This window comes from Canis lupus, chromosome 3 (genome assembly GCF_048164855.1).
Source record: "Canis lupus baileyi chromosome 3, mCanLup2.hap1, whole genome shotgun sequence".
Classification (NCBI taxonomy): Eukaryota; Metazoa; Chordata; class Mammalia; order Carnivora; family Canidae; genus Canis; species Canis lupus.
Genome location: NC_132840.1, coordinates 15,537,816 through 15,562,000, shown reverse-complemented (window position 1 = coordinate 15,562,000; position 24,185 = coordinate 15,537,816). Strand labels below are relative to the sequence as shown.

At 44.5% G+C, this 24,185-nt stretch overlaps 1 protein-coding gene across 1 annotated transcript in view; it reads right to left on the bottom strand.

Moving 5' to 3' along the window:
* Window positions 1-24,185, bottom strand: part of VAT1L (vesicle amine transport 1 like) — a 147,243-nt gene that overhangs the window by 74,566 nt on the left and 48,492 nt on the right. Inside the window, exons 4-5 of the mRNA XM_072819165.1 lie at window positions 10,089-10,231; window positions 375-478 (exon numbers count right to left, since the gene is read on the bottom strand). Coding sequence (XP_072675266.1) covers window positions 375-478; window positions 10,089-10,231 — 247 coding nt within the window. The remainder of the gene's footprint in view (window positions 1-374; window positions 479-10,088; window positions 10,232-24,185) is intronic.

The following is a 24,185-nucleotide window of genomic DNA, read 5'->3' as shown; positions in this document are numbered from 1 at the left end:
ATCCCCATATGTTACTTTTATAATTGAAAATAACTAATGGCAATAGCAGTATTATGGAAAACACTAAAAAATTAAGCCCTCCCAGGGCTCCTGGGTGGCTCAGTTGGTTGAGTGTCTGACTCCTGATTTTGGCTCAGGTCATGATCTCATGGGTTGTGAGATCAAGCCTCATGCTGGGCTCTGTGCTCAGCGAGGAGTCTACTTGAAGGTTCTCTCCCTCTGCCCCCCTCTCTCTCAAATAAATCTTTAAAAAAATTAAGCCCTTTCAATCTCATTATCCCAACATATCAACACATTTCATTCATCAGAGCTTTTGTGAGCATATGGACAGTGCTCCCTGTTGCAGACCATCCCCACTTCTCTTTAACACTTACCATATAAAATGTAGGTTCCCAGTGGTTTGAGAAGGCTGAGACCTTTTCCAGTGTTATCCCCACAGAGGCAATCCAAAACAATGTCCACTCCTTCAGCCGAGATTCTAAATGGTGTGAAGACAAAGTAAGATACTGTTACCTGTTAGGGACCAAACTTGATTACTCTCCCTTACTGTGTCATGCTGTTTACTCCCAGAATCAGGAAGAGCAAGGGCTCTGGGAGTAGCCATAAATAGGACAGCAAAGGAGTGCCTGGGTGGCTTAGTCGGTTCGGTTAGGCATCTGCCTTCAGCTCAGGTCATGATTCCAGGGTCCTGGGATGGAGCCCCGCATCAGGCTCCTTGCTCGGCGGTGAGCCTGCTTCTCTCTCTCCCTCTGCTTCTCCCTTCCGCTCTGCTACTCCCCCTGCTTGTGCACATGTGTGCTGGCTCTCTCTCTCTCAAATAAATAAATCTTTTTTAAAAATTTGAATTTGTATCTAGCCACCTCACACTGCTTCTCTGAGCCTTAGCTTTCTCCTTTGTAAAGTGGAGTGAGCATGTCTTCTTGTGCTGAGGATGAAGAAGGTGACAGATGAAATGTGTGGCCCATTGCCAGCCATACAACAGTCACTCCGTAAGTGAGTCACTCAACAAGTCTGATCTGTGGAGCTTAGGTTATGGGCTAGACTCTGTCCAAGGTGCTGGAGACAGAGCAGGGGTGGGCAAAACTTAACATGCTCCTGTCTGCTTGCGGCTTCCAGTCTAGCAGGGACTAGCTTTCCTCACTCTCTCTCTCCATCCTCAGTGCCATAAAGGCACATTAATGTAACTCACAAACTTGTATTCATTCAATCTCTAGGTTCAATCTAAAATGGAATCTTTGAGGAAGAGGGTTAAATAGATAGGACCTTGGAGCACAGGAGTGGCTTAATTGGTTAAGCAGCTGACTTTTGGTTTTGGTTTAAGTCATGATCTCAGGGTCCGGGGATCGGGCCCCATGTTGCGTTCTGCACTCAGCAGGGAGTGTGCTTGTGGATTCTCTCTCTCCCTCTCCCTCTGCCCATCCTCCCCTAAAATAAAGAAATCTTTAAAAATACATAGGATCGTCTTATAACAATAGAAGGTTCCAGAGTATAACCACATTTGTATTGTATTAAGTAGACAAAATATTTTTTGATCCCTTCTTCCATTAATTTATTTATAGATTCATTGATTCAACTTACTCATGCATTTAACAAACATACACTGGGCTTCCACTGTTAAAAGATATTATGCAGAAGGGAGCTGTAAACAGGAAGGTTCTGGGGATTGTAGGGGAGCTATTATTCATGCTCCCAGGGCTCCCAGTTGTGGTTAGGCCTTGTTCTGCTAAGACAAGAATAGCATTTCCCCGGATTTGTGAGTTTGCAGGATCATCTTTCTTAGCACACTGCTCAACATTTCTACCTCCAACCTCATCCTCAAACCAAGTTCGGCCATTGCAGCTCATGTGGACAGCTAGATCCTGTTTTCAGAAGTAGGAAATTCTGCATGTGCATTTTTAGAGATCAGACACTAAGTCAACTGCCCCATGACCCAAGACAGCTGAGTCATGACTTTCGAAAGCTGAGTCATGACCTTCAAAAACTCTCGAGTCAAGTCCAAAATCCAGGCATTACAAAGACTCATCAAAAAATTATCAGCTTTGCTTTTGCCTAATAGGATCCTTATCTGTAAAGGTGTATCTATTCAAGTTCCACCTATAAATTCAGAACCAGGGAGTTAGGCCAGTGGATCTAAACCCTTCATGAACATCAGAATCTCCGGGGGGCTCATTAAAAGAGATTGCAGTTTGCCCTCCCTCCCCCTCTTCTCCTAGCTTGATTCACTTGGTTTGAGGTGGGCCCCGAAGATGTGCATTTCTAACAGGTTCCCAGGAGATATTGATGCTGCTGATTCTGGCTCTACACTCTGAGAACCACTGGTCTAAGCCAGCTACTCAGGAGCCAAACTGGCATTATTTCTTATATTAACAATTAATTTGTCGATTAAATATTTGGCACTGCACTTGGCACTGGAGACACAGTGGTGAGCCCAAACAGCTTTGATTTCTCCGCTTTTAGAACTTTTATTAGGTAGATGTTAAACCCACGATTACACGAATAAAAATTAAATTAAAATGCATGGTGTCTAGTGCCACACAGGTGCTCTGAGATCATGTCAATCTAGAGTTTGCCCAATCAAGTCTGCCAGAGAAGGCATCCCTGGGGAAATGCGAAGTGGAGGAGTTATCTAGGTAAAGAGCAGCAGGAATAATGTTCCAGGTGAGGTAACAGCACATGCAAAGGCCCTGTGGTAGGACGAAGACTGGGAAGCAGCCAGTTTGGCTGGAGCAAAGGAAACGTAAAGAGGCGAGGCCTGAGAGGCAGGTGGGAGTTGGAACACACAGACTCCATTGGTGGGCTCTAGGTTGGTGCCTCACACCGACTGCTCAGGTCTGTACCTTGCATCATGGGCTGGGTAGCTATGCTCCTGCCTTCCTCACTTCTCCCAAGTTTTTTTTTTTTTCTGCCAAGTGTGTTCACTCCTATAGAAGTAGGACCCTCTCCATTTCTACTACTAGCCATCCTGGGCCACCAAGTCTTCCCTGTAAACTGCTTTTCTGCAGGACGTGTTTCCTTTACTGCAAGATGCCCACCTGGGCTCAGGAGCAGCCTCCCAAATGCTGGGCTGTGCACACCTTTTGGGTATCCCTAAAGGACCTGCCCCCCAAATGCTCACTTCTTGCCTGATGCTCCTCACGTCTGTATTCTGCTTGTGAGTGCACATTTTCTCCCACAAACTGCCAGTCACACCTGCTCGTATTAATTAGCTGCCCCATCTAGGCCTGTTACTCTATACTCTGGTTCTGCAGAAATGCAGGGCAATCCATTGGCAAGGGGTGACCTATAAGCTACAGCCCACTTCCTCATCCTCACTTGCCACTAACTGCTCAAGGCATTCTGACCTTGGAGCTATTCCTAAAACTTCCTTACCTCAGGTCCTTTGCATATGCTATAATCTCTGCCAGAACAGCCTTTCCCCAGTTCTACTTGGAGTTGGCTCCTTCTCATCTTTTAGGTCTTACCCACATGTGACCTCCCTGGAGATGATGTAACTAACCACCCCACCTGAAGTGGCAGCCCCCCGTTATCTCTGCTTCAGTATCTATAATAAAGACACTTTTCAGTTTGTCATAAGCTGTAATTATTCTATTTCTTTGTCTCTTCCACCAAAACCTAAGCCCCATGAGACAGGGACCATGTTTGTGCTGCCTGTTGTTGTATCGTTGGTCCTTCTCATTCTGATGGATGAGGCATTAGATCTCAACATATATTGATTATATGAATGGATGATTAAATAAATGGAGGAGTGAATGAATGCAGAACAATGAAGAAAACATTTTAAGACTGGTATCCCACATTTCTATATATGTACTTCCTTCAAAGGAAACTCACATTTTCTGAGCTCTGCTATATCCTGGGCATTTCAGAATTAATTTTCATGACAAGTCTGAGACAGGCATTTTAACTCCCATTTTTTTGAGGAAGAAATGGAGGTTCTCAGATGCAGTGCCTTTCCCAAGCTTATGTAACAGGTACAACTGGAATTCAAACCTTGGTCCAGTTTCACTCCAGAGCAATGGCCTTTTCACCATTCTGAATTTGAGATTTAATTAATGTTCAAATCAGTCTAACTATGGAAGCATCGTTTTAGCAAGCAGCTCCGGGAAGCAGTCAATTTAATTTATTCTTTGTAGAATTCTGGTTTAAATGTTGTCTTCAAAAATAAATATAGATATATCCAGAGTTAGACCATGTTATTCCAAACAGATAGGCCAGGAGGTTTCTATTTTCAAACTGCTTTTTTTTTTTCCCCATCCTAGATTATAGAAGAGGCCCAAGGTCAGGGTTGCTATACATTCGTTCTGCATTTCCAGCCACTGGACAACCACTCAGTGCTGATACTATGCTGGACAGGGTATATGCTGAGCTGGGGGGACATAGATAGGAGCTCAATTCCTCCCTGCCATCTGGGAGCTTATGGATATTAGGGAAGCAGACTAAACAAATGGCCCAGCCAGTCACCACAGCTTCAGCAGAGCCACTTGGGGCAGTGGAGGAGTATCCTGTTGAGTGCTGATGGATGAGCAGGAATTAGCCAGGTGATGAAGGAAAGGCATTTTACAGAAAGCACTGTGACAGGTTGACCCAGGGCAATCAGTGCTGAACAGGCCAAAGGAAGAGGCTTTGGGACACCAACATGGTAATGAGAGACCCTGTCTGCACGCTGTCTCCTTCCAGAAGGACCCAAGAGTGTCTGCCACAACTGACAACCAACATAGAGGTAGAGGGCAGGCATGGGGTTGGCATGGGGGCAGCATAGCACTGGGCTTAGGAATATGAATTTAATCTCCATATTAATCATTTAGTTTGCCTCTCAGTGTCCCCAACTGTTGAAGGAAATGATGGTTATAACACCTGCCCCATGCTTCTCTGGGAAGCTTGGATGAGTTGATGCACATGAGACATACGGCCTGGCTTACGGTAACTTCTGTGTCCATTGGTAGCTTTTTAATTATTTTTTTCAGAGTGGGCCAACTTAAAGAGAATTCTTTTAGTTTGGGAAAGGAGTATAAAGGAAAGACTGCAAAACCTCAACAACCAAACCATTAACCCAAGCAACCTTCAAGGTGGGTGTAGCCACCAGTCCAGAAACCATTAGAGCAGAGGCTTGATACCCTTGATCCTCCTAAGAGAGCATGTCCCACATTCAAAAGCACTTGCTATGTGCCAGGCACAGTGCTGAGCACTTCCTAAATCCCATCTCATTGAGAATGCCTCATGCCAACCCTTTGACTCAGAGGCCATCATTACCCCACTTGTGCATAAGGAAGCTGAGACTCCATGGAGTCAGGCAACATACCCTAGGACCCACTACAGGGAATGAGGGGACTCTGGTTTGACCCATCACATCTAGAAACCATGTGAGGGCCCCTGAAGCAAGGCAGGGTTTCATACAGTGAGCTGTGGCCAGCCCTGGTGACCACTGCCGCCACCACTAGGCACGCAGGCTACCAGCAGGGGCTGAGAAAAGCTGGGAGCTGCCTTCTTGAGCTTCTTGCTGGAGGGAGACACCATAGATCCTCTGTGTACCTCTCTCTCAGCCTCTCTTGGCATTGTGATAGCTGAATCAGGTAAGATAGGGTTTGCACAGGCACAAGGGTCATATAAGCCACAAATTCATGCCCCTTGCTGTCACTGTGTCCTTTTGAAGGTCAGTGGTGGGGTGGGGGTGGTAGGTGAGAGTAAGATGGATAGTGAGCAGAGGGAGATGTCATTTCCCAGACCCCGAAGGTGAGGATGCTTTGGTTGTTTCTATCAAATCTTCAAGCAGATGTTGCTCCTTTTAAGGCTAGATATGTTCCTTCAGGTGGGTTTCAAAATTGAAAAAATGCTCCATCATGCATTCAATCAATCAATTATAAGTCCAACCAATGAATCGGACGGAATGGGACTCAGTTGCATCTATTTCCAATGCTCCAGGCCCCACAAGAAGTAGCCTTGGAACAGGGCCTCCTTTACTCAAGCTCACACTGAAAAGCACCTTAGCAGCTCTTTTTAATGGAATAATCATGAAAATCACAAGCAGAGCTAGGTGACTCCTCGGAAGCTCAGAGGCTATCCTCATTTCTTGGCACCTCCCCAATCCCTGGGGGTGTCGGCCTCGCCTGTGTGTGCATAATCATAATCACACAAAAGCAGACAGGATGAGGGCTTTCTCCTGCTGCCACAAATCTCTGCAGATTCAAAAAAGCAAACACAAAGAGCCTCGGTTCAGAGATTCTCTGAGCCAAATTCAGCAGCAAGACATTTTGGAAATGCTGATCCAAGGTTTTCCAAACCCTGCCCCTCCCTCCTGGATCCCTAAAAAACTATTGCCCCTTTATTGTGAATGCCATCACTTTGCTTCCCACCCACACGGGTGAGTGAAGAATTTCTCCTGAGCAGTGCTAGGTCCAATAGGGCTATTACTGGGAGAGAAGCCCTTGACTTTGCCAGGAAATTAATCCCCCTTTAACTTTCATCTCCAGCTGATTCTCTGGCTCTCCACTCAGTGCTTCTCTTTCTGAATTCCTTTTTCTCTGAGAATTCATCTGTGCCATAGCTTTAACCATCACCTCCAAGCTCATGATGGAGGGATGAGGCCATTTCAGGGTGCCCGGCACACTGCCTGGTGCACAGCAGGCTTCTCCCAGAGGGTCCAGCACAGTGTCTGGTGCACAGAAGGCCAAGTGCAATTCCACACACACATAGCAGCCTTCTCCCGGAGGGCTGTGCACAGTACCCAGTGCACAAGAGGCTTTCCAAAGGGTGCTGAGCACAGTGCCTGGCACAGAGTAGGCTTCCTAGTGAATGTGTACAATTACTTAGCAATACCATCTCTAGGAATCCATTCCTGATCATGGTCTCTGTTCTCTCCAGGTGATTAGATTCCCCTTGATTTCCACCATCTCAGTTTCTTTATCTGTAAAATGAGGAACTTTCCCCTTGCAGGACTGAGAAGCATGCACCATGGTCCAGTCGTATGGGTCAGCAGAGGGAGAGGAGGCCAGCAGAGCCTGGTGCTATGATCTGCCTTGCCTGTGCCCACTCGCCTTGCTGGGATTCATTCTCCACCTCCCTCTACCTGCTGAAATGTGTCCCATCCATCAGGCTCCCTGTCGGGGGCTGCCCACCTTGTTGCTCTCTCTCTATCTTTCTTTACTTTTGAAGTCCTTACAGCCAGATGCACATGACTCAAAGCTTCTAATTCTTCTACTCGGTTTTGAGCATAGTCAAACAGAGAAGAGGCTAGTGACATAAAGGTTAGGTCTATATTACAAATAATCTCCCCCTGCCACTCCATGTCTGGCTGAAGGCTGAGAACGTGTTCAAAAGAAGATTACCAGTTGACTGGCTTACAAAATACTTTCCATCTCAAGAAATCTTATATTGTTATTTTTTCCCTAGCCTATCACCACAGAACACTATAACAAACAATATCCGCAGTCAAAAACCAAAGAGAAATCACTCTACATTCTGCTCCTATTGCATATTAGTGGATGGATGTTTTTTTTTTTTCCCACTTTCCTTTCTTTTTTCTTTTCTTTTTTTTTTTTTTTGTCTTCATGAGCCAAGAATTTATACAAAGCTGTGATCACACTGTAGCTGGAATTTGGCATTCTGCTTTTTTCCCCACTCAATATGCTACCGTGGGTATTTTTTCATTTTGTCACAGAATCTTCATAATTATCTTTTTTTTTTAAGGGCTGCATAATACTCAAGCGTGTGGGTGTAGCATAATGCACTGAACTGTTTCCCTCCCGTTGATAATGGAGGCTCGTTCTGAAATCTCACCATTACAGACAATGCTACAATTCATCCCGTTGGTATATGCTGAGCACCTACCATGCAGAAGTGGTGCTTGGCTCTGCAACAGGCACCGAGTACCTGTTGCTTTTATGTTCTTCTGGATTCTTTCCTGAGAGAGGGTTGGTGGGAACCTATCTGTGGCTTCCTAGTCATTTTTAATGGAATCCTCGGTTCTCTGCTTAATAACATAAGAAATCACTGGAAGTCGCTTTTGAAAGAAGATGGTGGCTAAGTGGGTCTCAGATGCTGTCATCTCCGGCTCTTCTGACATCAGCATGAATCACTGACTCAGGCTAGCAAGGTGGCAGGCTGACGACTGTGAAGGGTTGAGGGGGCTAGGAAATTCTCCAGGGAAAACAGGGAAGGCAGGAGCTCTCTGGTTATGCATTGTCACTTTTTTTCTTTTAAAAGAATGGCCACCTCGTGACCCTCTTTGCCCATTACTTCCTATATCCTACTACCTTCAGTGGCTCTGGTCTCCTTTCAGATTCTTGAATTTACCAAGTCATTTCTTTTCTTTTTTTAATTTTTATTTATTTATTCATGAGAGACACAGAGAGAGGCAGAGACATAGGCAGAGGGAGAAACGGACCCACCACGAGGAGCCCGATGTGGGACTCGATCCCAGGACCCCAGGATCACAACCAAACCAAAGGCAGATGTGCAGCCACAGAGCCACCCAGGCGCCTCTACCAAGTCATTCCTAACCCTAGGCCTTAGCACATCCAATTCCACTTGGTCAGAAATGCTGTTCCTTTGTCCAGTTTCTCCTCCTTTAATGCTCAGTCTGAACCTCACTCTTTGATGTCTGATCTGCTGCCTCCATGTATCCACCAGCACCTTGCATTTCTCCACCAGAGCACATACCAAAAGTGAAAATCAATACATTTTAAAAATACTGGTTTTTATCCCTCTTCCCCAAGTAGACTCAAAGCTCCATGAAGAAAGTGACTCTCGAGGTGTTTGTTTGTTTGTTTTGCCAAATCTTCTGCCCTAGCACAGCACCTGGCCCATCACAGACACCTTGTATTAAGTAGGTCAGGGTATGAATGAGGAAAGGATGCTTGCAAAATTATCATTTAAGGGGTTAAAGGCAAAGACTGCTGGAGGGACAGTGACAGTTCATTTTCCAGATCACAGCTTGAGAGATGCAAGTTACAAGAAGGAAGAGCTACCCAATGGTTAGGAAAGTAGGCCAAGGTCTAGCCTGGAAGCCTTGAAAACATGCCTGCAATGTCTAGACGTCTGAGAAACAGGTGGCAAACTTCTAATATTTGGTCTGGAAGCTCTTTTTTCATGTCCCATCGGAAATGTTGGTACAACCTTAAATTCTGTGCAAATCTCTACATTTAACATTTAAAAACAAATCTGAAAATCCAGGCCATCAGAAGACTCTCCTTTCCAAAAAGCTCCCCATAATTCACCTAGTCTGGTCTATCGCCTTACACAACCAGATCTCACATCTTCTCAGTCCCTCAATTTGGAGAAAGTTGCTTCTTTATTATAATGCTAGTCAGACAACTGAATTTCTTTGTATCTTACAATTTAGTGCTGGGAAATGAAAAGACCACAACCACAGCTCTGAGACATCTCTGAATCCCCTCAGGAGCTGCTTAGCAGAACCTGAGCATCAGCCTCCACCCGTTCTGAGCAGCAGCAGGGGTGTGACGCACAAATCATCTCAAAGATCAGCTGGGCTTTCCACCTGATTCCCTGTGTTGACATGCACGGGCCACCGTCAATAGCTTCAGGATCGCAGGTGGAGCACGGGTCAGGTTATAAACCAGCATTCCCCAGCTTGGGTCTGCAACCACCAGCAACCCGATTTCCCACCTCCCAGTCCTTCTCTACACGAAACTCAACTCTGATCATGTCACCACTTTGTGCTCCGGGGGCTCTCAGTCACACAGGGGTTGTTCTCTTACATGAGTGAGAGATAAACTTCTCTATGTTAAGGCCCTGTTATAGCTGCTATCATAATTTAGCTAAATTATGCAAGCTTAGCATGTTATCAACTGCACGGTTTCTCAGTTTTATCCTCTCAGAATAGGGGCATTATAATAGGGCTGCTGAGAATTAAATGAGAGCATAGATGTGAAGTATTCAGTACAGAGCTAATAATACTATGGCCCCATTATATCCTTACTATTATTGCTATCACTATTATTTTTATCAGCCCTCCTCTAAACAAGTGCTATTGTTCTTTAAGAAAGAGAAGAGCAAAAAAAAAAAAAAAGAAAAAGAAAAAAGAAAGAGAAGAGCAAGGAACAACCTGGTGCTCTTTAGAGCAAACACCTTACCTTTTCACTTCTTGCACATAGTCTGCATTTCTGTCAAAGAGGTGGGTCATGGAGTCTTTGATTGCTTCATGCTTGAAAGTAGAAGCTGTTCCAAAGACAGTCACATTGGGGATAGTGGAACACAGCTGAGCCACAGCTTGGCCCTGGAAGTGAAATGCAATAGACAAGTCACGCAGGACAGTTATCATCCAACAGCCAGTCTTGCTGGTTTAGAGCAGGGTTTCCCAACCTTGCCACTGCTGACCTTTTTAAGGCTGGATAAGTCCTTATTGCAGGGGGCTAAGTTGGGCATTGTAAAATGTTTCACAGCGTCTCTCACCTCTGACCTGCCAGGTGCCAGTTTGGTTTTGATAACTCAAAATGTCTCCAGACCTTTCAAAATGTCCCCTTGGTTGATGACTACTGGTATAGAGGAAAGTCAGGGTGAGCCAGCAAAACCCTAGTACTTAACCATCTTAACAACTATTATTTTATCACACTGAGCCTTAGGTTCCTTACCTATAAATTAGCAATAATGGTACCTACTCCACAGAGATCTTGGGAGATGTCTTAGCCTGGATCCCCCAGAAGCAGATCCTGAGGCAAGGATTTGAGAGTAAATACTTCATCTGGAATATGGACCACAGGAAATACAAGTGTTTCGAGACAGAAAGAGGAGGCAGCCAATAAAGGGTGTGCTATCAAGTCAATACCCACCATGGGTAGGTAGAACTCAGTCCCTTTGAGGAATTTCCTGAGCATGTGTAGAATATATCTCAGAGTTATCCCAAAACACATGGTGGGGGAGGCTGAAGTATTTATTCCCCAAATTTCCATCTGATATCACTCGAGGGTTGTCCCTGTAGCGTTAACTCCTAGATATGCCTGGCTTGTCCTCTTGGGCCAAGCATGTCCCCACAGCCAGACAGATGCCTTAAGTAAGCAACCTTCAGCCATGTTGAGTGCAGAGAAGATATGAGGACAGCATCTGCTATGGGGTGTGTTAAATGAGGCAATATGCAACACAGGTCAAGCACCTGGCACAAAACATGACACTTAATATAAGGTACCTAAAAACTCTTCATCATCTTCACCTTTTTGTGGCTGAGATGTCCAGGCATATAAAGAAAAGGTGAATGCATGAAGTTTAAATATTGAATGGTCTAAGAGAAATCACAAACGTATTTAGGAAGGGGTGTTTTTGTTCATATCCTTTTTCAGTGTGGTCAGAAATGTAAGCCATCGGACAAAACACTGTGATCATGTGAATTCGAAAACCTTCCAGTAAAATCCAATGTGCTGGTAATGAAGGTGCATTCTAAAACCAAATACTCAAAAAAAAAAAAAAATTTAAAACCAAGTACTCTTTCCAGTCTTCCAAGTGCCATCCTGAGGAGGCAGGAATTATTCTACCAAAGTCACCTGTGATATTAACTTCTGCCTATCACCTCATTACGTGCCTTCATGTTGGTGGACTAAATCAGGTTGGCAGCTCTATTTTTGGAAATATTATTCTCTCTAACACTGGCAGTGAAAGGCAACATTGACAGAATCCTGGAATGTCAGAGTTAGAAGATCATCCAATTACCCCCTCCCCATCATTGTTTCACAGATGAGGGAAAGGTTAAGTTGACCCAGTTCTTCAGAGGCAGATCAAGATGTGAAGCAAGGTCTCCTAACTTCTGGTTCTTGCCATTTTCTGTAATGCCGTGCCGTCTACTTATTTTGACATTTTAAGTTAAGCAGACTTTGAAGTTGCTGCCTAAAATAGACTTGGAGGTCAACATTTCAGAACATGGGCATGAACCTAAGACTCCAGTCAGGCTATCATTTTCTGTTCTAAGAATACCTTTGATATTTGGTTAATATTTTCTTTCATCACTTGATTTTAGAGAACAAAGAGGGAACTATCCTTCTTGGTGACTGGAAATATCGGCAACCAATGCAGCAGTCCTCTAAAATTCAACAGGGCTGGAGCTAACCTCATTTGTCCTGGGATGAGAGATTAGAATGAGTTCCAATATCTGTGTGGTCCGTCCTGCCCACTGTCCTTAGGCCACCATGACATCCACTCAACTACTTTTTCAAATTCCCATTATGTACTGGTCACACAGTGCTATGGGTGGATGCAGGAGTGTCAGAAATGAGTAACACACTTCAATCTCTGTTCTCTGGTCCCAGGTCCCCCACCGAGTCTTAGATTCCTGTACTGAATGACCACTTTGGTGCCTGTCCCCACCTGGCTATCCAAAACAACACTTCAAATTCAACTCATCCAAAATATAACTCTTGGCTATCTCCAAATGAGTTTCTCCTCATATTGCTTTGCTGGAGCAGTTGTAACAAAATACCACAGACTAGGGAGCTTACACAACAGAAATGTGTTTCATAGTTCTGGAGGCTAGAAGTCCAGAATCAAGGTGTTGGCAGGATTGGTTCCTTCCGATGGCTGTGAGACTGGTCTCGTCCAGGCCTCTCTCCTTGGTTTGTAAACGGCTGTCTTCTCCCTAGGCCTCTGCACCTGGTCCTCCCTCTATGCCAACCTGTGTCCAAATTTCCCCTTCTTGTAAGGACACCAGTCCTATTGGGTTAGGACTCATCCTCATTTAAAGTTGATTACCTCTATAAAGACCACAGTGCTAGAAGGGGACACCTTTTGAGATATTGGAGGTTAGAACTTCAACATATGAATGGGGGGTGCACAATTCAACTCATAATATTCTTCTTACTGCATTTCCTGCCTCAGTGGATGAAACTGTACCATTCACCTATCCCTAGACTAAAGTCAGGAATCCTGGGGTCACCTGACTTTTCTTCTTCCTTCAGCCCACATCCAGCTAAGGTATCATTTCTACTCAGATCTTCCTGACTATCACTTCTTATTCTGGAATAATAAGAATAGGAATAAGAATAAGGAAGTTCTTATTGTTGAACTTCCTCGCCTGGATAATGACAAGGCCCTTCTGGCTGGTCTGGCTGTTTCCATGTGTACTTCACACTGTGGACAGTGATTTTTCTCAAACAAAACATTGAGCATCTCACTATTTGTCTCAAAGCTTCCCAATGCCTACCATGGCTTTTAGAATGAAAAGTACACCCTTAAGTTTCTCCCACAGGCTAGTGCTCTGGATCTGACCCAGTCTACCTCATTAACATGCCGTCCCTCCACTTTTCCAGTGTCTGCTCCCTGACAAACATGGTGCTCTATCCACCGCTGGTTAACATTCGCCATGATCCCAGTGTTGTGCGACCCTCATTCCGTGATGTTCTCAGAATGAACCCTTAACCTGATTTTGCTGAGGAGACAGAGGTTAGACACCAGGTCCAAGGCCAGTAGAGTAAGATGGTAGACCCTGATCTGCTGTAATCATCAGCTGAGCAAGCTTGAGTAACATATCAGTTCTCCTGGTCATTCATTTTAATATGCAGAGTGTAAGGCTATATATATCCTAGGTTTTTGTGGGACTATTTGACATAACGCATCCAAGGACTTAGATTCAGTGAATGCTCAGTATTTGCTATTACTACTACTATGAATACTAGTATTATTTTTCTTGCTATTATTATGTCAGCGGTATCTGACAGTATGTCAGCAAATCTACTGTCCTACTCTCCTGGATGTATCATGCCATTTTAATTTTGACACTAGTTCCTTACATGCTGTCCCCTACCTACCATGCTTGTCCTTCCACTTTCTTCTTCAGACCATAGCCACTCCCCCTTAGGGGAGCTCCTTTTCTAGAAATCCTTCCCAGGCAGTCACTTGCTTCTTTTTGTGCCACGATAGACCTGTGGTTCTTTCCTCCAGGACAGCGGCCACCGTGGCCCTCTGGGGCTGCTAAGGGACCCATCTGTGAGTCCCATGAGACCAGGGACCATGCCATATCTGACTCTGTACCCCAGTGTCCAGGGAAGAGCTTGCCACATAACAGGTGTTACTTAGTAACACTTGTCGAATGGATGTATGAGAAGCTACAGGAATGTGACGTAATGGGGAGCCCCCTCATAATTTTGCAGATTGCCATGTCCTTTACTATTGCATACTAGGTGTAAAGCACAGACTCATTTAACGTGTCTAGCATCTGACTGGAGCAGAACTTGATCATTTCCATTTTCAAGAAAAAGATACATGTGGTAGCAAAGTGAGATGATGTAAGTAACTGACTTATGTATTTATATAATTATGTAGCAGATTATATGAGTATTTTATATAGTACAAAACACAGAAATATATAAATATTATATAATATGTATCACTAGAAGAATATATAATTTGTATTATATACACATATACACATGTAAGTAGTAATATCTGGTATATAATATATAATTAGTGTAATGTTACATGGTCATAATATGAGTAGCACAACCTGCAAGTATTACATAGAATATTATATCATAACTTGTATCACTATATAAATAATACTGGGTGGAAAACCAAATTCAGTGGACATCTGCTCGTACCGCCCTCAGTGTTGAGCTCTCCATTAACTCACTAAGGCAATGAGAAGCCCTTGCAAGATCCTCAGTGATCTAAAGTAAATAATACTCAGCATTCTGTACTGAAGTAGAATGTGTGCTTTCGCTCACATTTACAGAAAATCTGTATTCTCTCCCTTCTCCGACTCCCAAGGTGAGTGCCGGATCAGCATCTAATTTATCCTTGTTTCTCCCACGTGCCCAGAAAATAGCATGGGCTCAATAAACATTTGTGGAAGACGGAATGAATTTTCAATAAAAAGGATTTTGCAATTTACCTACAGACCCAGAACATAAAATGAACAAGGCAATCCATTCTCCCAGCAACAGCAGCAAATGAAGCTTTGCACGTATTTGTTTTTAATTGATTTTCCTGTCCCTCTTTGGAATGTAAGAATTCTGCAGCGAGCCTCTGCTTCTCTGCCCTATGGCCAGCAAGACAGCAAGTACAGCAGCTGACGTTCCCTTTGCCTCGCCATATGCCAGGCACTGCGCTTAAGTGCTGTGTTAAATCCTCAAACCACTTTGAGAGTAAATGCTTTTATTTCCCTTTTGTACCTGAAAATGGGGATCTAGATGGAGACAGGAACTTGTCCAAGGTCATATGGCTTGTAAGTGATGAGGCTGAGGGTCAAATTCAGGTCTCCCCGACTCCAAAGCCACTCTGCTATTAGTCTTCTTTTCCATCCAGCTAAGCACTCAAGTTGCTGACATGGAACCGAAATCTTAGAGAAAACCATGGGTGCTTGGCATCAGTCTGGAAGGCTTCCCTGAGTCACTTTTTAGATAGCTCTGTCTCAGGTTCATGTGGGTGAGTGGATTTCAACTAGCTCAATCCTAATTCCAGGGCTGTCGGGAAACAGAGCACAACTATGAGAAATCCAGGGACAGTTGTTACAAGGGAGCTGTTTGGGGTCACGGAAATCTCTTATCAACAGACTGAGGTTCAAAGCTAAATCCTATTCCAAAAAAGCCAGACAAATGAGTCCAGGGGTAAATGCATCTATATCAAAGGCTTAGTACACTGTCTGGTACATACTAAGTATTCAACAAATGGCATTTTTTAGCTATCACTGTTCTGGAATTAGGACTGAGCTTAGTAGAAATTCCAGTTACCCCTTCAATGAGAATTTAGGATAGATGATCCTGTCAGTGCACTGATATTCATAAATCAGCATCACAGACTCAGCTAAGTAGGATGCAAAGAATGGATGGCTTTCTCTAGAACACAAATAACATCTTCCTCCTTAGACTTGTTTTCATCATATACCCAAACTCTATGCTTAGTCTTTCCTAAGTGCCACCCCCTTTCTCACCACAAGACCTTTGCACATGAAGTTTCCATTGCTTTGAATCCTTTTTCCCTGTCTTTTCTCCTGGATGGGTCTAGTCATCCTTTGAATCTTGGCCCGTCTGGTACTTCACTGAGTCATTCATTCCATCATTGAGGTTATTTATTTACTTACTTACTTACTTATTGAGATATACATATGTGTGTGTGTGTGTGTGTGTGTGTGTGTGTGTGTGTGTGATAGTGCCCAGTGGTCATCCCATCAATGGTCATCCCATCCTCAGTGTCCATCACCTAGTTACCCCAACCCCTCACCCACCTTCCCTTCTGCAACCTTTTGTTCATTTCCCAGAGTTAGGAGTCTCTCATGGTTTGTTTCCTTCTCTAATTTTTCCCACTCAGTTCCCCTCCTTTCCCTTATACTCCCTTTCGCTATTTCTTATATTCCCCATATGAGTGAAACCATATGATGATTGCCCTTTCCTGATTGACTTGTTTCACTCAGCATAATAGCCTCTACAGTTATTTAATATGTGCCTCTAATAGGTTAGACATTATGAGAGGTGCTGGAAAGATAAAGGTGAGCAAGTTATATATGGTCCCTGTCATCTTGGAGCTTGCATCCTTGTAGAGGCAAGCATGTTAATAAAATAAGCATACAATTAAAAGTACTGTTATACACCTAAAGCAGGAGGCTGAGAATACCAGTTTCAAACCCTGAACCACTGGGATAAGACCACATTGGTGGTACACTATGGTTTTTTTCAAATGTACAGAAAACGAGAGCCATGTACTAAAATGAACATGTGGGGGAAAGAATAGATAAGATGGACACTAGACTTGGTTTCTATATCCTCTCCGGTCCTAAGATTTCTAGCGCACACCAACCAGTTCTTCAGCTGCTAAAGAAAATCTTTTTGAAGAAGCCTCCCAAAGAGAATGCACGTTTGCTCATTACCCGAAGTCTGATGAAAAATGTAACTTTCTATGGCTAACTTGACCATTTCTGAGATCATTTTAAAAACAGGATTACGTTTATCTCTTCCAAAAGTCGCTTTCACTTTTTAAACAGCTCATGTAAACCACCGAGCACTTATGTAGAGCCAAAGAATGGAAAAGAATTAGCAAAGTGAGCTCGTGAAAGTACCTAGAAGATTCCTTGGGTAAATGATGAGGAAAGATTGTTTTCTTCCAAAGAATTGTCAGTTTACCTTTTCATCTTCGTCAGTGCATAGAGGCACTTAGACCGAGAGAGCTAACTGAACGTTCTCACATCTTGTGCATTGGGTTCCTGAGCCGGCCTTATGCTTTTCTTATGACAGTACACATTCCCACGTTGGGATTTAGACACAAGTTTTGAAACGTTTATTTCAGAGCGGTGCTGTCATTTGCTGTTCAACAATTCACTTGACTCAATTGTTATAAGGGGAGGATTTTCAAATCCCACTGTGGGGGCTGATCCGCGTGACCTGTCATCAAAGGCAGCAAAGAATATTCTATGTTCTCACCGAGTACACTCTAAGAATCAGTCAGGTTTCTTTTTCTTTCTTATTTGCACTGCAAACCTGTTGTTCTGCACACGATACTCGCTTTAACATACATGTGCAGAGAAGTTCAATAGCAAGGAGCTTCAGTGGCTCCTGGCTGAAGGACCAGAGAAAAGGAGGAATCAATTGCTCGAGATAGAAGTATGGAAACTTTTCTTTTTAATCCAAGAAAGCAGTAGACACATTCCAGGGAAGACCTGGTAGATAAAATCTTTATTTCCTGCTTATATTTATTATATACATTAGTGCTTCTCAGTATGTGGTGCTGAAACTAGCGACCCCAACATCACGTAGACTCTTGTTAGAAAGCTCCACCACCCTGCAGGGACGCCAGGGTGGCTCAGTCTGTTAAGCGTCTGCCTTTGGCTTGGGTCATGATCCCAGGGTCCTGGGATGGAGCTCCACATTGGGCTCCCTGCTCATAGGGGAGTCTGCTTCTCCTTCTCCCTCTGCACCTCCCCCAACTCCTCTCTCTCTCTCTCTCTCTCAAATAAATAAATGAAATCTTAAAAAAAAAAAAACAACAACTTCAACCTAGACTACAGAATCAGAAATTCAGGGAGTGAGGCCTGAGAATCTGAGTTTTAACAAGCTTTCCAGAAGATTCTACTGCAGCTCACATTGAGAACCACTGATATAGATCATCTTTAATGGCACACATTCTATTCCACATAATTTAGGCACTAAGGCCCCTATGATGCTCAGGATATCTTAATATCAGATACTTCATTTAAAACCAAGGTGGGGCTTTATTATTAATGTATTATTGTATTAATGTATTTTATGTACATTGTATACATTATGTATACAATGTATTAATTGTATTAATGTATTATTAATACATCTTCATTGTATAGAGTAAATATTTATAGTATGCATAATTCTAACATGCAGCCCTTGCTGCAGTCCAGCGCTCTATAAAGTATCCCTTCTACCAATTTGGTCAATGATGGCATCATAGCAACCCTCTTTTCCTAGTTGGGGTTGACATCACAGCCCATGAGTTTACGATGTGGGATCCTATAGATCAAGGCATGACTAACACGATCTTCTGTGAATCAGAGGTGCAAGAAGAGAAAATAAGTCACCATCGCATTAGCAGGGTCTGAAGTTCTGGACACTTGGAGAAATTCAGCCTCCTTGCTCCCCAGGCCTCAGCTTTGCTGTCCATCATCCAGGTTTTCCAAGCCATTCACAGCTCTGCCCATCAGATGACTGCAAAGGTGAATATTTAACCTTTTCCCCTGCTCATACGGCACTGAGCTCATCCCAGAGGCACTCAGATGAGAAGCAGGAAGGCAGCAGTGAAGAGTATGGGTTTACTCATTCAACTTCATCTGCATGGAGTTTGCTATATGCCAGGCCGCGTCTATATGCTCTCTACAAACACAGGCCATTTGACTGCACCGTGGCCTCCTGGAGGCTAAATACTATTGCATCCTCATTTTCTAGATGAAAGAACTGAGGCACAGAGTAGTTATGTAAATGCTTACAGTCACACAGCGATACCAGAGACGAGAACTGACCCACACTGTCTGGCTCCAGGACAGTAATGACTCTGAAGGCCAAGGGGAGAGAACGAAGGGGAACTGTCTCATACTGGCTAGCAACTCTTTGTCGAGCCCTGAAGGCACTTCCTACACCTCATTTTACCTCCCGACATCATATTCCCGTCATGAAGACAGGCTCAGAAATGGAAGCTCAGAAAGATCAGTGAATGCACTCAAGGTGATCCTGCCAGTAATTGGAAACTGAGGTTCCAAAAGTATGTACTAGCAACTGGAAGTGATGGGATTTAGACCCAAGCCTCCTTGTCACTCGGCCTGAGTTCTTTGTTCTGGACCTCAATAGAACACAGATGAGACACATCAGGGGTTGCGGAACAAGCTAAAGTTCCTGAATCCCACACCTGATTCAGTCCTGCGGTCACCACCTAACCTGGCTGAGCTTCTGATTCCTCTTATTTAAGTCAGGGATGATAATGTCTACTTCATGAGGTCTACTTCATGTGGGACAAAGGAGACAACATAAGTAATGTGATTCCCCAGGGATGACCCAGAGCAGGTGCTCAATAAGCGAGTTATCTCCCATTGCCCTCTGAAGCTACCTCTTCTGAGAAGACCTCCTGGAGATCCCCAGAAGGGTTAATATCTCCTGCTTTGCCCCAAACTCACACACATCACTATTCAACCATCTTTTACTCTGTTCTATGATTCTTCTCTCTCCTCACCTCCCGGCTCCCTTCTTCCTTTCTCCTCTTCCTTCACCTCTGTCTCTCTTCCTTTTGTTTTTTTTTAAAGGTTTTATTTATTTATTCATGAGACACTCACACACACACACACACACACACACACACACACACAGAGAGAGAGGCAGAGACACAGGCAGAGAGAGAAGCAGGCTCCATGCAGGGAACCCAACGTGGGACTCGATCCCCGGTCTCCAGGATCACACCCTGGGCGGAAGGCAGGCACTAAACTGCTGAGCCACCCAGGCTGCCTGCCCTCTCTCTTCCTTTTGAAAAAAATCTTTCTTTTTGTATCTCCCACCGGGTGTCAACTCCTTAAGGGAAGGACCATATCTTATTCCCCTCTTTATCTAGAGTATTGAGCCCACTGCTTAGTTCTCAGTGACTGTGTTATTGACTGTAGGAAACAGCAGTAAACAGAAATTTGGAGAACAAATAGCAAAGGTCAGAGAGGACTCTCGAGGTCAGAGGGCAGTCCAGGGCTGAGCCTGGGGATGCAAACCCTTCTCTGCTTTATCCCTTGGTTGATGGGGACAGAGTCCACCCCACACCCACTTGGTAGTTACAACTTTACACTGATGAGGGAACTTAAGTGCCTTCCAAGAGTAGATATTTTCTGGTTTTTCTTTTCCACCATCCATATGGAGTGGGGAGAAAGGTGAGATGAGGGAGGGATAGGGAAAGAATGTTAGGGTCAGGCAGGTGTGGGCTTAGAAATATATTTCTCGCAGAGCCACCAGAGCCTTGTCACAGTTGGCTCACAGCCTTCATTCCTCCTTGCCCAGTGTTTGGCAGATGCTGCTCTCCCACCCGTGCACACCTGCCAGTAGAGGCCTGCTTCTGAGAATCTGGTCACCTATGGGGACAGAGGGATGTGTTCATGAAGGGACTTGGCAAGAATGACTCCCACACCAGGCATGAGCCCAGCTCCCCACCTGATGCCTGAAACCCTCAGTCTTATCACAGCTGGTATCCTAAGGACTGTGCATCACCAAGCAGCAGGCATCTTGGGGACTAAGAGCAGGAGGGAGGTGACTTTTGCTTTTCCAAAGTTCCTCCTAGGAGATGGTCCCATGAACACAGGGTCCAACTGGGATGATGCCCTGGTGGCAACTCGGCCTTCTGCTCTGATCGAGAAGGAGGCCAGTCTGGTATCACTTCATGGTGTGTTTGAGGGTCCAACAACATGGTGCATTTTTGAGCAAAAAGGAAGGGTAGCCCCAAGATGGGTCGAGGGAGACACAGATATGGGGTCATAGAAAAATAGATTATATGAGCCCTCCCCCCTTCCAAACAAGACCCAAAGTAGGGTGGCTCCAAAGGGAGCCCTGGACACACAGGAGCAGAAATGCTGAGTCCTGAGGTACCTGCGTGACTCTTGATTTCAGCTCCGGTCATGATCTCAGAGTCATGAGATAGAGCCCCATGTTGGCCCCGCACTGGGACTGGAGCCTGCTCAAGATTCCCTCTCTCCCTCTTCTTCTGCCCCCCTCACCCCTAAAAAAATACTGAGTCCTAATCCTCCTGCCATTTCAGCTTGAGTTGCTCATAATAGCAGGAAGGGCCAGAACACAGGACTTCATGTAGGACATCTCTGCAGTCCCACATGAAGCAGCTCAGCATGTTGGGAGAGAAGAATAGGGACTTTAAAAAAAAAAAATGGAATGAGATTAAAAGAGAAAAGCTCCACATATTTAATATATACATTTTCATGAACTTAATGCATATATCCCATAAAACTCTCACAATAAATAATGCCACCAACTCAACCGGCACCTCTAAAATCTCCTCCTTCCCTCTTTCTCTTTTTTGGTGATAACATTTAAGATAAGGTCTACCCTCTCCACAAACTTTTAAGTATTCAGCACAGTATCATTAACTAGAGGCTCTGTGCTGTGCAGGAAATCACTAGGACTCATTCATCTCACATAACTGAAACCACACACCCTTTGATACCTCTCCACCCCACCTCCTCCAGCCCCTGGCAACCAGCATTCTACTCTCTGCTTTTGTGACTTTTAGGTTCCTCTTCTAAGTGTGATCATGTAGGTTTTGTTCCTCTGGGTCTGGCTTATCTCCTGTAGTATAACGTCCTTCAGGTTCATCCATGGGGTAGCAAAGGGCAGAAGCTCCTTCTTTCTAAAGGCTGTAAGATGCTCTCTCGTGTGTGTCTATACCATATTGTGCTTATCCATTCATCTGTTGAAGGACATTTGGGTTGTTTCCGTGTCTTTGTGATTGTAAATAATACTGCAACGAACATAGGAGTGCAAACATCTCCCTGAGATCTTATTTCAGTTCTTTGAGACGGATAACCAGAAGTGGAATTGCCGGATCCTACAGTAGTTCTATTTTTAATTTTTTGAGGAGCCTCCATAGTGTTTTCCATAGTGGTTGTACCAATTTGCATTCCTCCCTACAGTGCACAAGTGTTCCTTTTTATTCACATCCTTGCCAACACCGACCTTTTGTTTTTTGAGAGCAGCCATCCTAGCAGGTGAGTATCTCATTGCGATTTTCATTTGCATTTCCTTGACGGTGAGTGGTGACCGAGCACCATTTGAGTCAGCGAAACCTGAATCTTGATGTACCACTGACAGGCTGTGTGAGTTTGGACAGATACTCCATCTCTCTGAGCTGCAGTGTCTCGTCTATAAAATGGAGAATGAGCCAACTATGCAAAGCGTTGGTGAGCTGCAGACTAGAATGCTTAGTGCCAAGCAGATAGTAAATTTTAGGGCCCTTCTGTTCTTCCCACATGCTATGCTGCTGCATGCTATGCTATGATCTTCAGCCCGCTAGTTCCAGGCTATACAGCCTATTCTCAGGCGCTCTGGGATTTATGATTGTCAACGACAGGACAGGTAGCTGGGTTGGAAGGGTTTGATTTATGGCCACCGCTCCCCACTCCCCCACCAATTGGCAGACTTAGCTGTGAGCCCTGGCAACTGGAATGTGGGCATCTGTATCGTAAATTTTTCAAATTTCCCGTAAATTACATGAAGTTTTGGCACCTTAAAAAATCTTTCTGGCTAGGGAGACTGTCCTTCTCTAGGTTAGCCAGTCTTAGAAATAAAAGAGGGCTCAGTTGGGAGTATGCCACTGATATCAAACTGACTAATTCAGAGCCAGACCTCCTCCACCTGGTCCATATACTCCAAGAGGCAATACTCCTCTGCCTGGATCACCCCAGGGCCAGATACAGGCAAACAGAAACCATCTCTGTAACCCAGACCCCACACTGAAATTATTCAAACTAGCCAATCCTAAACTGCCCACGCTGCCCTGTCTTGCTTTTCCCCAGAAACCCTAATAGAGACCATTGCTTAAGTGCATGCACCACTGCTGTCTTCTGCCTCCTGACCACCCTGGTATCTTTCCCTTGTGGTCCTGCGTGCCTCCATGTCTTTAGGACCTACGAGTATAATAAACTGTTTTCCTGACCCTCGCCTCTGTCTCCTGTTGTGGCCACATCTGACTGACCATCTACTAAAACTATACAAAAGAGCATCCCTCTTTCGTCCCAGGAGTCGAGCGTTTTTGTGCAGTGTACAACCTGCCCAACTACACAAGGGGACTCTACTATCCAGCCCTCATGGGGATCATGTCAAGTCTTGCATCTCTCATCAGTACCACTTTCCGACTGATGGAAACCACGGGTGGCCATAGGCCAACCCCTAGTTCACAGACTCCCACATTGCCTGAGATTTGGACTCCAGGAACCACGTGACTGGAACGCTAGCCAGGGAGCCAGTCCAGCCCACCAGATGGCAAAATCTCCTTCATGGGGCTCTAAATCATGGTGGGGCAGAACCACTTCCAGGCTGGCTGCCTTCCATGCAGTGCATCTGGATAAATTTCCTGGATGATTACATTTGCATGGTGGGATGCCGGATTCACATTTCCAGCCAAATTACAATTTGTACCCACAGTTTGGAGCTGTGGTTTTGATAAATGCATCTATTTCAACCAAAACCTTGTTAGATAGAGTGATCATAGAATTTCTTGTCTAAATTGGGAGACTCTTCGCGAGTGAAGAGGGATACTATTATTTTTTTTTTTTTTAATTTTTTTTTTTAATTTTTATTTATTTTATGATAGTCACAGAGAGAGAGAGAGAGAGAGGCAGAGACACAGGCAGAGGGAGAAGCAGGCTCCATGCACCGGGAGCCTGACGTGGGATTCGATCCCGGGTCTCCAGGATCGCGCCCTGGGCCAAAGGCAGGCGCTAAACCACTGCGCCACCCAGGGATCCCAGGGATACTATTATTAATTTTTCCCATCCAATAGGTATAAACTGGAAGTGTCGTGGGTGGATTGGGTCACCACTATTGGAGTGGCCACCCTAATAGTAAGTCAAGGAAATTCAAGGTGGCCAGGAGAGGAGAGCAAAGGTGCAGGAATCTATGGGATTTGGAGTTTGATCCTTGGATCTACTACTCATCACTTGAGGGACAATGGGCCACTTATTCTGAATGGACAGCTTATCTTTAACATTGGGGTAATGTTTCCTACCTCACAGGGTTGGCATGAGTGTTAAATAAACATATATT